This window comes from Hydractinia symbiolongicarpus, chromosome 13 (assembly GCF_029227915.1).
Source record: "Hydractinia symbiolongicarpus strain clone_291-10 chromosome 13, HSymV2.1, whole genome shotgun sequence".
Lineage (NCBI taxonomy): Eukaryota > Metazoa > Cnidaria > Hydrozoa > Anthoathecata > Hydractiniidae > Hydractinia > Hydractinia symbiolongicarpus.
In genome coordinates, this window is record NC_079887.1 from 20,686,424 (window position 1) to 20,703,651 (window position 17,228).

A 17,228-nucleotide genomic window follows, 5' to 3' on the forward strand; every position below is an offset into this window, starting at 1 on the left:
AATGATGTTAAAATAGTCACCAAGATAAACAGAAAGATAAATTTTGATTGCTTTGATTAGTTGGGTTAATAAGCTACATACTGTCTTCATATTTCAGTCTTACTGGTAAGCAAAGTATGAGTGTTTTGTTTAGGCAACAAAATTTAGCCTTACCTTTTTATACTTTAAAACCATGCAAGGTACAAATATCTAAAGTGGTGAGGTGTTAGCAGTGACCGAAAAAAGACTTTAAAACGACATTCAATTTATCATAAGTTATACAAGAAACGCAAATGTATGACCCTTTGAATTATATTTAGCTTTGATTATGACATTTATTTGTAGTTTCGGTACAGAAAAAAAAGATAAAATATTCAAACGACCTAACCAAAGTTTAAAACAAACTTTCAATGTTTATGTTATGAATATGCGAAAGTTATTCAGAAAGTTATTTAGAAAGTAATGCTTGTAATTAGCTTTGACTTACTGAATTTTATGTACTCTCCTACGTTATTCTTTTCTTACAAAAAATCTTTGATATTCATTGACTCGTATTTATGCAATTTTGTGTTTGTCATTTTGACTTTGCGAGAAAAACTTGTTTGGCATGCTCAAAAGTTGGCATAATATATAACGTTGTCTGCAAATTGAACCTTCAAATTAAAAATCAAAAATTGTTTTTACTCTTCTTTACTCTGGACTTTATTTTGTGTTGAGTAAGTTTTAGAAACATTGTGATTGTTAAAGCTTTTAAGCTTTCTTCTTGATAGTTGATTCTAGGGTTCTTTTAATATTATAACTGGCAGCATCTTTGTTAAGAACATGAAAATAGGACACAATAAACACTGACGTTAAAATGTGTATAGAAATAAATTTAATATTTTTGTTTAAAAATTTTGTTTAGTAACTGTACATGTTTGTAACTTCACTCTCGTTTACATCAGTTTAATTAAATAAAATTTTATGGGGAAGAATGATGTTGCTGATGAAACAAATTTGTGATGAGAGTATCTTTGGTTGTGCTTCGATTAGAAGTAGCTGAAGGTTATCAACCTCTGGAAACATTATCGTTTAAAGCAGGTTTGTTTCTTTTTTTGTCTTAATGATATGGATGTACAGTGGGTCGGTTGGTCAGAGGGGAAAGCTGTAATCTGTTTAGGGTGAAAATATAAATCCGCTTAGGCAGAAAAACAATAAAAAAGATCCTTCATTTGAATTTGGATGACGTAAGCAATGTCCCCTTACTAAAAAATTTTCTTTTTTGGAAATTTATTAGGTTGTTGCTTCTATTATGCAGAGCTTAAATTTTCAATCATTCATTAAAAATAAATCGCAGATCAAGATGTTGTATAAAATTGTGTACTTTTGTGGAACAGTTAAATGGATATTGGGGTTTAGAGGTATTTTGATGACATCATCATCCAGCTTTAAGGAACTTACCCAATTTAGTCTCATTGGCTCCTAGTTACACACGTGGAAGATCATATTGGGTATTTTCAGCCGTTTTAAAGATTTAAGGGCTTAAAGATAAAATTGCAATGCAATAGCTTTACCAATTTTAAAAATGCTATTGACACAAGTTTAATGCAAAGACCTCATGTTGTAATGTTTAAAAGTTAGCGGCCACATCAAAGGAATATGAACATATCCACTTTGTCTGTTACGGACACATGGGTCCCTCTTTGTATTATTATTATAAAAACAAGATATTAGGGGGTTAAAGGTTTTTTATGACGTTATCAACCTGTCTATTCTGGAAAAGTGTGGGTTGCCGACCTTTAGGAAATTGATCCTATTTTGGTCACAAGTGGTCCTAATTTCCCAATGCAGGATATGACATAAGTTATTTCCACTTGTTTTCAGGTTATTGGAGGTCAAACTTAAAAGTGCACTGCAATGGCTTCACCAACTTTAATGATATTATTGCCATCAAGCTTAGTAATTAAGTAATGCTTAAAAAGCTTTAAAACAAATTTTTTGAATTTCCGCATTCTGAAACCAGAATTTTGGTCTGTTTTAGTATTTTCAGTCACAGACAACTTTTAGTGTTATAAAGTTTTACAATAAAAATTTCTGTTTTGTAATATTTACTTTGGTCTTGACTTGGAATAAATGTCATTTTTGTTTATTTATGGTGAAAATCTGGATAGTTCGAAAAATGCTGAATTCAGATATCAAATGTTTTACGTTTTCAGAAAAATATCTTGCTGATTCAGCACTAAAGAATATAACGAAAGCGACAAGTGATTTAAGTCTAACATTACAATCTGAGCCAGTAGAAGTCCCAAATAACTTCAAAGACATTCCAGAGCTTCATATTGGTAAAAGAAAATACCATGACATTGCAGTGACTACTTACAACCAAGGTATGAGATATATTTTAAATTTTTTACTTATAACAATTATTTACCTAGAATAGTCTCTTGAGTTTCTAATGGTACTGGTATCTAAGGGTTCTCTACAGGAGATTCTTGTGCATTTAAAGCTCCCATAAGTTATAGAAGCTGTGCAAGCTCAGCATCTGCTTTTCTAATTTTAATTTTTCACATTGGCAAAAAATTGCTGATGTGATATGTTATTCACCCGCCTGCCTGCTTACTTCACACGTCAACGTCCATAATTGCCGACATGAATGCTAAGCAGAGAGGATTGTATCAACTATTATCTCTGGCATGACTTGACTATGTGATCAAACCAACACATTCTGCACTGAAAGTGTGAGCACCAATCAATTTAGTTCTTTAATTTTTTTTGCTAAACTAAAGTATTGACATATCACACAATTGAAATAATCTTTAGTTGACATGTATTAACAATGTATAATATGCAAGAAATAATTTTTAATCTATTTACTAGAAATGGATTTGGATGAAAATCCTCCACTCACAGATGAATGCAGATTAAGAGAGCAACGCATTAGTGAATCTGCTGAAGTGAGTGCAAAGAATGTAGCAAAATCGCCACTGACAATACAATACTTTTCTGGTAATCCAACAGTGGAGACAACAAGAGGAATAATGCATTTATATAAAGATGGGTAAAAGATTAAAGTAGTTTTGTGATTATTTGTCTAAAATTTGTAATTAACATTTTCTTACTTACTGTAATGGTTAATTAAACACCCAGGGCAGGGTTTATTAAATAGATTTTTAAAGAGGTCTTTATTCCAGTTCATGTAATAAACTTTTGTATGTGGTCTTTTCTCTTATTAATGGGATTTATATGCACAAACAGGTAGTGCAGCGTGGAACATATCTTTCTCTGTGTTTTAAATTGTAAAATTTAACATATGTTTTAAATCAGCGCATTTATTGGAGGGATTTGGTAGAGTGGCATTTAGTAGAGTGAATTCAGTAAAATGGAAATGATTATCAAGGGGCATTTTTTATAAGCTTACAGTAATTTCTTTAATACTCTGGCTTTGATTTATTATTTAGTTTTGGGTTCAAAATATTTTTTTGAGATTTTCCAGTTCTAGCTGTTATTCTTAGATTGTCATGTTGATTAGACATATTTCCAGTTTTTCTCTGACGTAAAAAAGGTTGTGAATACGTAGACTTTTTTACAGATAATTTAAAGATGTTGTATTTATTATTTTGTAAATATTTTTAGCCGTCTAACACCTATGGACTCTGACATTTCAAGGAGTGAATTATTATGCATGCTAGGAGTGCCAGCTAAATTCAACTGTCAGGATTTGCAAAAGTACATTGAACCAGCTCGGTAATATATCATGTATCAGTGATTTTGTTGTATGAATCTGTTCATCCAATTTGAAAAGCATAAGCTTATTTTTGCCATAAGCCTACATTATATTTAAATTATGTTTTTAGAGACACTATAGAACACATTAAAATAATACGAGACAGCATTCCAAATCAATATATGGTTTTATTAAAATTTAAAGATCAGGTATGGAGTTTTATTTCTAAAATGTATAGTATTTCTATGTCCTGATTGTTGTGCAGGAGAATTTTTTTTTGGTGGACACTGTCTCAGTCTTGTATTCTATTTAATATAAATATATTCCACACCAACAATTATTGATGACGTACTCAAATGTGCATTATGTTCTATTCCATGTTTTTTTCGTCTGGCACTATCTGTAAATTATTCTGAAAGACTTGACGTTTTTAAACGTTTTTCTCTTGTTGTGAAAAATGAAAATTATAGCAGCAAAAATTTTTAATATTAACCTAATGTTTTTATTTTTTTATTTATTCAATATTTATAAAGGATTACCAATTCAGATTATATACAAGTTTATCCGTGTGCAATTCTGTTTGTCAATACGGTTCCTTAATGTTATGCTGTGATAATTCAAGTATTTATTGACTTCTAGTGATATGCTTTTACATTTTTAGCAAGGCGCAGATACATTTTATCAAGAATATGAAGGCAGACAATACAACATGCTGGAAACAGAGGTATCAAGATAATTTGTTGTTGTTGGAAATTAAAATATTCTTGTGCACAGTTTTTTTTAAATGGTTTTTTAAATTGTAGTGTTCACATCTTGTGTATGTATCCAGAGTGGAATCAATGAAATCAACGCAAGTAGGAACTTTTCATATTTTAAATTAAACCTTACTTCTGAAAGTAAAGCAAATAACTTGGGATGTGAGGCGAACACAAATAACTAATTATTTAACGCGTCAAATCTACATTAATTTTCAAAGGCTAAAACCCAAAAAGTATTTGAATAACTTGAAATAAAAATATAAAATAGCTAAAATGACTAATTAATTGCCTGCGCCCAAAATAATGACACAAAAATATGTAACATGATAAAATATGTAACAGAAAAGCCACACAACAACTAGATGCTAATTATAGTTCACATTTTTATGTTTCTTATTTGTTGCTTTCTCTCCAGTTGGCTGACTATTCTTCATTGCGGACTGAGGATGTCTGACGATTATAATCTCTTTGTTTATGTAGGTTAACATACCTCTACAGTGAAGACTGTCTCTCTGTTTTATTGGAATGTATTTCAAAGGATTTTCCTCCTTTGTCTCATGATTTTTACCTTTGCAGCTACAGTGGCTATTTCTATCTCTACAGCCAATTTTTGAGTATTTATTTCTGCGTCTTTCTTTGGTCGAGGAACTTTTTGTTTAATGACGAATTCTATAAGCCTTGCCTTTTCCCCTTTTACTTTCAAAAGTATTTTGACTTGCCAGTTTTGTAGGGTTTCTGCTGCTTTTTGATTTGCTACCTGTGTTTCCATTGTGTAACTTCTTACTTTCTAAATCTTCACTCACACAGATTTGTACTCCCTTTTTACATTGAAAACTTTCCTGTGTACATCCAAGAATCCCATAGTCAAGAATAAATGATCAAGGTAAACCCAAACAGAAAAAACAACCTTATGTGGGAACTATTTTTCATGTAATTGACAAAATCCAAATAAAAAGAGCCCTAAACTAATCTAGCATGTAGGCTTTTTTTAAGCCAGCCATTTTTTATTTGCCGGGTAATAATTAAAAATTACTGGTTAGCTTGTGAAAAATTACATGGAGGTCGGCGTGAGTTACCCTCTTAATTTAAACAGAGGAAATACTTGTATTAGCATAACAGACTAGTTGGTAGGATTACATAATTCTCAGTTATTCAGGTATTTTCCCGTCACAACTAGTCAATAAAAATATATCGCTTTATTTGCTATTTCATGTGTCCTTAGCATGACTTTATTCTGACAGACAGAATACAGGAGATACGTTATATTGCTTCTTACAATAGCCCTATGTTAGAATAAGAATTTCGAGTATATTGGAAATCTAAGAGATACAGCATTTTTTTTCATTATTTTTCAATTTTACACATTGACGTTAAACAACTAATTCATTTATACAATTAAGTAAAAAAAGTAAAACATGGAATTATTTAAACAAGTTCTGTATCAAATTAAAAGTTTGTAATCTTGTTCTCACAGCTTTTTTTAGCATACCAAAACTTTATGCACCGGGTTACAACAAAATTATCCCTATGTTTCTTCTTAGACCTTTTGAAATCATTTTTCTTTGCTGTATTAAGACGGAATGTAAAAAACCCATATCACAATGTTTTGGAGACTTTTTGATAATATTTTCTGTTTGACTTTGTGTATTCTCTCCAAATTACTTTTTTTTTCCGTTACAATTCTTATTTTGGTTTTAAAACAATGCTTTTAGTTTTTGTCGTTGCTTCTGAATATATGTGGCATAGCGTCTGTCTGTTACATAATATGCTGCTGGCAAAGCTATAAATGAAGTAAATGCTATGATTCTTGAGATTGCGTTGAACCTCTCGTACGTTTGTGTACTCATACGTTCTTTGATTATATTCACAATACCATAGGGTAACCATATAATGGAAAATGCAATCCAAATTTTTTTCATGATTTTTAATCTCTTCGCGCTCTTCATGGTGTGGGTACTTTGTTTTGATAAATTTTTTTTTCTGAAGTCTTCGTATTGTTTCAAATAAATTATCACTTTCCTTGTCAGAATGAAAATTATCAAACTGCAGTATACTATCCATGTAACCATGGTGGCGACCGTTACTATAGCAGAGGACTGGGTCTGACATTTTTTTCTTTCAATGATAATTTGGCAGATATTGTAAATGAGTGGTGAATTGATTGCCGTTACGAATACTGTGAAACACAAAAGAAAGATTGTTTTTTTCTGACGTGATTGCAGTAAAGATATCCCTTTGATTTTGTAGTATCGTACAATAGTTTGACACGTAATGCAATGGTATATTGCTGAGAAGGAGAAAAATAAGAAGATATTGCTGAAGATGTCCACCAGCAAAAGTCTTGTTTTCCATAAAATATTGACCAGTTCCAACGGCTGCCCTAAAATGTACAATGTGGTGTGTATCAAACGTCACGCAGTCTCATAGATCGAAAGCTAATCGGGTTAAAAAGTTGGTAAATTTTTTTATCTTTATTTACATATAAAAAGCAGGAAAAATTGAAAACTGCAAAAGTGGCTAACCCTTAAAACATGTATCAAAGCTCTTTTGAAAATATTCACAATTCTAAGAGTAACTTGCTGATGTTATTGGCGTAGTTAAAAAAATCATACCTATCGCCACATTGAGCATTGAAATAACCAGTATAATTCTGAAGAAGAACATGGCGCCATTGTTGCGATACTGATGACGTATGAACATCAGCAAACTAATGTTACTGATAGCAGATACAATTATGATGAGAGAGCCAACAGCCACCAGAATGTACGTGAGATAGTCTGGTATCTCTGTATGCAACTCACAGTGCGTCATGTTTGTTGTTGTCGTGTTTTCTCCAGATAGTTTTTCTTGGTTTACCTCCGCAATTTTGTGCATTATCTAAAAATAATAAGAAATATCTATTTCTATTTTTTTTCATCTGTACCTGAATGTTTATTACTTCTATACAAGTAATATTTATTTATTATCGTCTATTAAGGCCTCCCCACATGTTAGCCCGCAAACGCCATTTAACGAAGGTTCTTTCTGTAATCATCTTCCAACAAACAGTACATCAGTTTGTAATCACTAAATTGTTTAGTGTAAACTTTTATTATCAGGGGAGGATTAAGCGAGGTAACAAATTAATAGCCTCGTTTATCCCAGACGTTCTGATAAGCATTCACACTACACATTTGTGATGATTACAATTTTATTAGAGAAACACACTCCAAAGGCTATCCATATTTTGTACCCAAATAACCTTCCACGTTGGCTGGCTGTTATTAAATATACTGTTTCGAATACTTCAATATTTTATGAGTAAGCAGGTGCCAGTGTTTATAAAAATTTGAGCCTTGTGTTTTTGTGTGTTTGTGTCACAGAAAAAACGTTAATGCAATACAAAAACTTTCTTTCCATCTCATTAATGTATGTAAAATTTTGATTAGAAAAATAAAGTGAAAAATACAGTTTTTGTGTTGATAATAAAGCTTTTTTGGATGAAATAGAAATAAAGATTTCCAAACAAAATAGCAATTTCTTAACTTTTTTTTATTTCGTTCTGATGAAATAAATTTAATTATGTAACAGGAAAAATGTTGACAGTAAGAAACTACAAACAACATATCCTACCTTTATCAATAGAAATCATTTGAGTAGTTTCGATAGTAAGTAAGGACCACACCATTCCCTCTAAATTTATTGTAAAAGAAAAAGGAATCGCTTGATAGGAAACTATTTAATATTTATGTAAAACACGTTTACTCAATTTCTCTTGCAATGTCCTCTTCCTCCCTCTCTCCATCATATCGCTGATTTAACTAATATTTTAAGAACACCACGAAGTAGAAAAAAATAAATAAATATAAAAAAAATTATTAAAATCACAATGGATTATAGTTTAGGAGGCTAAGTTGCAAGAGTTAAAATGTACTAGTGATGACATTTTTACTAAATTTACAACACTGCTACTTATAAGAGACAGCCCATCCCGTTCCCTGAATAAGCATCTTTGTTAATAAAAAAACATCAAAAAACATCACTCGCCTTATTTGATAAAGTACCGAGTGGATAGTAATTCAGTAGTTCGTAAATATATTCGCAAAGATACGTTTATCCAATTTTTCTTTCAGTGCACTCTCTGTTACTTCTTTTATCACATCGATTTTAATTATATTTTGAAAACACCATGAAGATATTTTGTTGCTTTTCACTGAAAATAAAGTTCGTATAAAATTATCTTATGAATGCAATGTATTTCCAAAGTCATCAGACAATAATAAGAATCACAGAGCTGCAATAAATTCCAAACTCTTTTTTTCTTCTATTTCTTCAAAAACAAACTTCTTATTTCATGTCGTGGGAATTTAAAGTAATCCAAATGTGATTTCACGGCCTCGATTCTATGTTATTGCACACCTAATTAAGAACGTACAATTAAACGGGTTTTTACAATATTCATGTGTAGCTGCAGGTGGAATATTTTAACATCACAGCTTTCATTTATTTTTATTATACTCTGTTCAAAAATACTTCCGCAATGTTAGATGATTGTGATTCATTTACCACCCTGGTCATTTTTAGGCGCTTTCCCCATTTTACAAAATTTTCCATTCGTTTCTTACTTTTAGTACATCTTTAAGAACTCGTTAAATTATAAATAAATGTGAGATACATGAATTGAGAAACGCATTAAAGAGGTTTTCAGTAAAAATACTGGAAAGGTAAATAACCTATATTCAATTAAATGAAAAACGTTAAAATATAAGTCACATTTTATAAAAAAAAATTAAGTCACGTTTTAAAAAAACATTACAGAACTGGAGAACGAAAAAACTGCGAGAAAGCATCGATCTTGCCAAATAAGATACTGTCTTCTGTCCTCGTCTGCATTAATCGACAAGTTAATTATCTCCTTTGCAACCATTCTGTAAAGTAATAACTGATCAACTAACTGGTTGTTAAAGTTTGCGAGAAACTCTTTCTTTTCGTTCTTCGCATCATAGTTCGGTGCCTCCAGGACTTAATGAAAATGCAGTAATGAACAAAAACTTCTCGGATTTTTACTTTGCAGAAGTTTTAAAATCGCCTCCATGTCACAGAAACTGAGATAATGGATGCTTACAAAAAATGTCTATTTCCATGCTGTGGACATGAACCTACGACAAGCTTTATTACATAAAAGATGTTTTTTTATTATTTGAAACGTTGCTCTGGCTATTAATCACATCAAGGTGGGTTGATGTATAAAGATGTAAACTTTTTCCAGTTTAATTAAAAAGCAATGAAAAAGTTGTAATCCTATAATTCTATCAAAATGTACCAATACATACAAAATTATACCATCAGTTTGTTAAACATATATTCATTCTCTTTGCTATTTCTGTTCAGGTAACCTTACTATTTATATTGATAGGATTAGAGATATGAAAAATTTAAAGTTGTATGGCTGATGATTAATATTAATATGTTATTTCTTCACTATTAGTTTTTGTATTCGCAAATATTTTTATTCTTCAGACGAAAATAAAAATTTAATTAGAATTCTCTTTTTGCATTGTTTCCTAAGATACTACTGACATTCGTAGAGAATCTTTAAAATCTCTATTTTCCTCTTACAATTTTATTGCATAATATTTCAATTCTTTTTTGCTAAGTCACGGCAGTGTCACTAGGGCAACAGAAAAGTTTATATATGTTAATAATATTTTATATTTGTTATGAATATGTTGTATGTTCCCAAGTATAATGGGTCCGTCATTCTGCGAGACAGTGTAAAAACAACGTACGTAACATTTCGATTTTTTTTTTCAGGGCGGATATCTACCAGTTAAAAGTCTTACTGAACTTCCAACATGTCCCGTGTGTTTAGAACGAATGGTAATCCCTGTGTTTCGCAATTCACGCGGTTGTTATAAGTTCTGATTGGTTGTTCTAATTTTTATGGAGTTTTGGTTGGCTGTTTCAGTTTTGTGACAAAAGGACAGGCGTGAATGTTATGATCACTGTTTTTTTTTCTTCAGGATGAATCCGTTGCAGGTATTCTGACTGTTCTTTGCAACCATTCTTTCCATAATGAGTGTTTGATGAAATGGCAAGATTCATGGTACGTTTTTACTCTCTACGATACCATATAAATATCCAAGTTTTACATAGGTTGTGCAACCCTAGAAACGCGACTATAGGCAAAAGTTACTTCGTTTTTATAAGAATGTTAAAGTATACGAGGGAGCATTAAATTCCCACTCTCTGGTCTAAAAGCACATGTAATTGTAAACATTGCATTGTCCGGTGTGTCGATATTTTTACTTGTCCGGTGAATCAGTAGTTTTGTCCTGTTTGTCGGAATTTTTTGTTGTCCTGTATGTCGGTATTTTTAGTTGTCCGGTGTGTCCATATTTTTAGTTGTCCCGTGTGTCGATATTGCCAAACGCCAGAACCATCTTCAGAACAAAGTTGTTTTGAATGCGATTCGAAAGAAGTAAGAGATAACTTTTTAATATCTTCGTATTTTTATTTTATTTGTTGAGACATGCTATCTTATTATATGTAGCTATACATAAGTTTTCTTGGAGGATTGGTACCTTAGTTATATTCGACTATCTTGCAACTTACCGCTGCGTAAAATACAGTCTTTAACCACTCTAGTAACATGTGATTTTGGCGATATAATTGGTTTTCGAATCGAATGGTTGGCGGTTCAAACCCAACACTACCCGCTAATTAGCTTTGATATGATGACAAAAATCTTGTTCTCAGATGTATGTGCATTGAAAAATAAATGTCAAAGCTTTAGACAGCTTGTTTTAAGCGACACTATTAGTAGTGAAGTCAAAACATATGTTTGTCGTCGTTGAAATATTCAACGTGTTCACATGCTTTCTTAAGAGTTTATGGATCTGTTTGATTTGTGGTTATGTTGGATGTGGAAGATATCAAGAACAACATGCCTACCAGTATGTTTACTTATGTATTAAAATATCTATCTTGCTTTCAATGTTTCAAAAAGCCCCGCGAAAGTCTGTTTAATTCGAAATTTTAATCTATTTTAACTGTTCTTTTTGAAAGTCGTCACGAAATAACATGAGTTGAATCCTGAAGAAAACCCGCTTTTTGATTAGCAAGGTAGTCTTATTAAAACTGTTTCCTTCCGTACTCCCTACTCAATAAATACGAGATACTTAGAAATATGTTAGCCACGTACTTCTTTTGTTATAGACACTACCAAAAAACTGCTCATACGTTCAGCATGCAGCTTGGTAACCAACGTGTATGGGATTATGCGGGAGGTGAAAAATGTTTTATAATTTATCATCTTTCAATCATGATTATTACTTTTCATTTCTTTGCTATCAAACCTTGACGTAGAATTATAATTTTTAGCACATTAATCTTTAGACAACTATGTTCACCGCCTTATACAAAGTAAAGGAGATGGCAAGTTGGTAGCTCTTAACCAAGAAGAAAATGTGAGTATAATGTATGCTTGTAGCCTGTGGTAATGTCTTCGCTTTCAGTGCAAGTGTTAATCAGCCCTTTCTCTTTAATGTTCAGCATGAGAGATATCTTAGGCTGTTGTCTAGTTAAGCTGTTGTTCTTGGCGATATGACTTGTGACAAAATTATTTGTTATTTTCAGATAGATTATGGAAAGATGGATTCGTTAACATTAGAGGTAAATTGGCGCATACGTGTTTCGAATCGCACTAATGACACGGTTGCTTGTATATATGCCGTCCGTTATCACAAGATTCAAAATGTAATTACACAGCCTGGAGAAATTGCAGGCTGTTTCAGAACCATTTTCTTTACTATTTATCGGTACTAGTCGTCAGCCTGTGTAAAAATTTACCCGTCGTTACTCGCGGCTACCATCATGCTCACAACCATGCAACAAGCATTGCAGTATATTACTTTTACTACAACACATACTGAATGTGTAGTCATTAATGAAATTCGCCATTTATTCCTGAAGAAAGAACTGAAAATTAAGTGGCTAAAGTGACACATTTTATTTCCTACTTTCGTGTAACATTTTTATCAATGTCTGAGTGGTTAACTCAACGATGGTATAAGACATACTTTCTTTTTAATTACAGTATACCTATCTACTCACGAATCAGTTGGAATCACAAAGATTATATTTTGAAGAAAAGATTGGTTTTATGGAAAAAGACGCATACGACAAGGTACCATATGTAAAAAGATGATTTCTCTCCCAAACAGGACACAGAAATAATAATGTTGTCGGAGCCCTTAACACAGTTGTAAAATGTAAAAAATGATTGTTAAAAAGCGCTTTTCCCTTAAGAAGTGTTATAAATGCGCCGGAGAAGTGTCAATCTCATCTTATCATTCATCTTGTCCTGCTTGTTAGGGCACCCCATAAAAATTGGACTACCCTAAAAAGGAAAATAGTTAAGTATGAAAAAATTCAAAGTTGTTACATCGTTTTTTGTGATCTAGATCTCTATGATGGAAGCTAGTTTGCACGACGCCGTGCAATCAAATCGAGAATTAGAAAGAAAATATATGGAGTGCAAAAAGGATAAAAAGGCTGTTGAAAAAAAGTATGAAAATGTTGTAGCAAAAGCAACAAAAATTACTAAAGAACTCCGTGATGAGAGACAAATGAACACATGTTTGAGAGAGAATCAGGTGTGTGATTTGAGTATCCTGTACTTAGTTTTCAAAAAGTCTGTCTCCATTAGTCGAAGTTTATTAAAAAATTTGATTATACTGTTACAAAACTTAATTTCACTAAAACTTATTTTTTCACTTATTTTCTCTAAAAATTTTTTAAAAAGCATCATTCGCGAATATTAATACGCTCGAATTTTGTCGAATTTTTCGGTTGGAAAGAATACAAATGTAGTAATATTTTCTTTTCGTTTTGTTTTTTGTCAATAGTTTTATTGGAGTCTTGCGAAATGTATGCTAAATTTCGTATCCATAAGCCATAAGGGAATTAATCTTCGCGAAAATTATTTAGGAACTCGTTATTCGCAATATTCTCGAAAATTAATTCCCACCAAGTGTAGATTTTTTCACTTTATAAAAAATAATATACACAAAATTTTTCCTTTTGATTTACCTAGAACTACATATAATATATATGAGAATTTAACTACTTTAACATTTTCTATTTCAAATCTCTTACATAAAGCTCTTTAAAAACTGTATAAATTGAGAAACAAAATGTCAACAAATCCATTTTTCGCGAAATCGGCAAAAATTTATTCAGCAAATATCTTGTATAAACTATATTAATTAAAAGACGTGTTCGCTTGCGCAAATATAAACACAGTCTAAAATTGATTTTCAGTCGAGTCCCGCTATCTCGAAGTCTCAGTGGACCGGGCAAAATGTTCGAGATACCGCGATTTTCGAGATAACGAAGTTACACCAGGAGAAAATTCGACATGTTTCAAATTTCGGTATAACTCGAGAGAGAAAGATGCGAAAAGATTACAACCCAACCTTCGAAAGATTAAAGACTTTCGAAAATTCGAAAATTAAATAGAGTTCGAACTTAGAGATAACGACTGTAATTCGTCACTAGGGACCAAATATTCGAGATAGCAGAACAAATTTTATTTAATGAGATTGTAAATGCTGACGGGACTAAGGTTTTTGTTCGAGATAGCACATGTTCCAGATAACAAGAGTTAAATGTAATATTATTTTGAATATTAAGTACTAAATATTAAGAGTCATAATAATGAAGTCAAAAATTAATTTTAAAATCAAGCAAAGTATTGTTAGAAATATCATTTTATTGTTTTTTCCATATTTTACCATAGTCCACGTGGCAGACGAAAGTTGAGGAGCTGGAAAGAAAGTTATTGGAAGTGGACGAAAAAAGAACGAACGAGATACAAGAGCTTCAATCACAAGTTTTTGATTTGATGAAACATTTGGAATTGCAGTCAGCTGTTGGGAATGCTGAGCATGGAGTGAAAGAGGTAGTAAAACTTGTCTTTTAAACCACTTGTTCTCTCTTCTCTCCTCTCGCATTTTATTCTCCCGTATACTCCAGTCTACCACTCTGTATCTGCAATTTCTCTCTATCAACTTAATTTCTTTGTTTAATTAAAGACAATTATATCACAACCAGATCTTGGTATTAGTTACGGGAAATAGCAAAACACGGTTGCTTTGTTTTAAGGTGATTAGATTGTATGTACAGGGCACTTTGATTGCACTCACGTGCGTTGCATTGTGCACATAAAATTTGGTATTTAGTACAGAAATACCACCAGCGAACGTTAACAAAAAGAAGACAAATTCGACGTTGTTTGATGTTGTTCTTAAATAGGGAGCTTAGCTATTCTATAGTTACATTTAGGATTAAGATAGCATTTATTAGCGTTAAGTAAACTGAGTCAAGTTTATATATCCCACTCCTTTTTTATAACTAGCTAGAGTAATGATGAATGGACAAGGCTGACTATTTAACTGGATCACAAGTAAAAACCTCAGAGGGAAATTGTATCACTGTTTCTCGCCTTGTAACCACACATGTTTGAAAACACCTTTGCTAAATTTTATTGCTTATCATGCTACTCCATCGTCAAATTTGATATGTGCAAAATGGTTACACATAACCTTCTTTTTAACCGGGGTGAAACGAAGTATGGAGGAGTTCTTTATAACACGACTTTCATCGGAAAGATTTTCACGATTAATACTTCCGCAATATCTATATGCACCAACTTTTTCGTTTTCTTACATAGAAAGTTTGTAGTGAATAAACTTTTGTAAACTCAATTAGGGGTAAAAACATTGAACGGCTTACCACTGCGCTACATCATCAAGATTTATAATATTATTGTGAAAATTGTCAAAATAAACCCAAACAAATTAGTCTCAGTGCAGCGGTATGAAAAACTGTTTTTGGTAGAGTTAGAAAAACGTCCTAAAGCTTCAGTAAAAATTAAAATAATCATTTGAAACTTGTATGATATGTTTTTGGACCAGTTTGATGAAATTAAGCTAAATTTTTTTGTCATAATTCCTGAGTTTCTAAGTTTAGCCATTTTCGGAGACCCTGTTAAACTTGACAGCGTATCTATTTTGGTAACGTTACGTGTTCAGAACGCATTAAAAACAATTCGCATGATTGAAATAAGTCAGATAAAACGTGTCCTAGGTTTTGAACCAAATGGTTATCCAGAAATTAGAATTGGTTTTTAAATCACAGTGGCATGTATTCAATCTAACGGGCTGTTCATGTAAAGTGAGCTTGGTCAGTTAGGCGAGCTGAAGAAGGTCAAGAGAGCTACAACAACAACAGTACCCTATTATTGAAAAACTTCATAAGTGAATATTTCTGCTTACAAGCAATTTTTATTTTTATTTTATAACAGAACTAGTTCTTCCAACTACAACAACAATTCAACAACAAAACCCTATTATTGCGATAATTTTTTTGTTTAGAACACAAATATCTTTTTTTATTTTATAAAAGAAACCTGAAAATATGTAGAAATTTATCTATGAAAAATACGTTGCAACACACAAAAAGTCTTCACTGTTTACTGTTATGAGAAGATTTTAAAATACTCGAAGTTCATATAGCTAGCTATTATTCTTAAAATGACAGAATCATCTGAAAAATTATGCTAGACAGCTACATAAACAATGTTCATTATATAGTTATAGCTAAAACAAATATGCCTCTGGAGTGCTGGCAGGGTAGTAGATGTTATTAAGATGTGACCATCCCTCATCATCAGACTCTGTAATTCTCATTGTGTAGTGCTTGTAAAACCAATTTAAAATTGTTCAAAACTTTTCTCTTCTTTCCCTTGCGCTACTCATTTCAATTCTTCGCATTGTCTTCAGTTCCAAGTCATGATTTCTTAGCTTCCAACCGTGAAGTTCAGTTGTGTCGCTTTCACAAGTTTCAACGTTTGCCAATACTATGAACAACGTCGCGGAGCCCTGGGTAATTTAAAAAAAATGTGGTTCTGCCTTATGATTTTCAGTTTTTTGTTGCTGATATCAGCATATTTCTTAAGTGCTACTCTCGTACGTATAGAAAATAATTGTCTTTAATTTTTTTCAATTTCTGCAACTTATTTTTTCTTGCTTTCTTATCTCGAACTTCGATCACTATCTAAGGTCTCTTCCTATCGCAAACAGTTTTACCTATCAAAAAATAATTCCTGCGTCACTCGCGAGTTTGAGAAATAAGAGAGTTTACTGTATTCATCTATTCTTTGTTAATTATTTACTTGTTATATATTTATTTAACATTCATTTGTTAGGACATACAAGGCGGTCAAGTTTTCCTTGATCAAGCGGAGGCATCGCCATCTAAAAGTGGAACAAAATCGAGAAAAACACGAAAAAGATAGCACGTCACATATTTGTCATTCATATTACACTCTTTAAATGTAAAGTTGTGTGCAAAGGTAGTGCAAACGAGCTGAGCTTTACACTTTAAACAAGAGAACAAAAAACAAAAAAAACACGGATACTAGTGAATGAACAATTTAAAGTATTTTACATATTTGTAAATAGAAATTTATAAGTTTTACAAGGCTATAAACTTTCGATAGTTTATTTTTTTGGTGTATCGAAAAGTTATTCGCAGCAACTTCAAAGGAAAAAATGAGCATAACTCACAGACAGAACTACCTTATTCTTACAATTATTGGCGAGCACTAAAGTTGGCGATTTAGATCTAAAGTCGCCAAATTAAGTGCTCGATAAATTTAATATTTTTTATCCGTCACCAAATTAAATGCTCAATATATTTATTTTTTTTTATCCATCAAAAGAAAAAATTTCTAAGGAACATAA

The 17,228-nt window shown here is 31.8% G+C and overlaps 2 protein-coding genes across 3 annotated transcripts; one reads left to right on the forward strand and one right to left on the reverse strand.

Moving 5' to 3' along the window:
• Positions 1 to 902: 902 nt before the first annotated feature.
• Positions 903 to 16,863, forward strand: LOC130623347 (BRCA1-associated protein-like). Of its 2 annotated transcripts, none has more exons than XM_057438817.1 (18): positions 903 to 1,059; positions 2,175 to 2,345; positions 2,836 to 3,016; positions 3,592 to 3,702; positions 3,813 to 3,891; positions 4,344 to 4,406; positions 4,486 to 4,536; positions 10,234 to 10,299; positions 10,443 to 10,525; positions 10,825 to 10,900; positions 11,308 to 11,375; positions 11,638 to 11,708; positions 11,818 to 11,888; positions 12,058 to 12,177; positions 12,518 to 12,607; positions 12,885 to 13,076; positions 14,222 to 14,383; positions 16,691 to 16,863. In XM_057438817.1, the coding sequence occupies exons 1-18, from the start codon at positions 981 to 983 to the stop codon at positions 16,778 to 16,780; spliced, it is 1,824 nt and encodes a 607-aa protein (XP_057294800.1). In that variant the 5' UTR covers positions 903 to 980; the 3' UTR covers positions 16,781 to 16,863. The 2 variants fall into 2 exon arrangements, with proteins under 2 accessions (XP_057294800.1, XP_057294801.1); XM_057438818.1 differs by having other exon boundaries at positions 12,058 to 12,093.
• On the reverse strand, positions 5,750 to 8,632 carry LOC130623350 (uncharacterized). Its single transcript, XM_057438822.1, has 3 exons — positions 8,053 to 8,632; positions 7,053 to 7,317; positions 5,750 to 6,820 (listed from the first exon to the last, which is right to left on the reverse strand). The coding sequence occupies exons 2-3, from the start codon at positions 7,312 to 7,314 to the stop codon at positions 6,135 to 6,137; spliced, it is 948 nt and encodes a 315-aa protein (XP_057294805.1). The 5' UTR covers positions 7,315 to 7,317; positions 8,053 to 8,632; the 3' UTR covers positions 5,750 to 6,134.
• Positions 16,864 to 17,228: the final 365 nt, after the last annotated feature.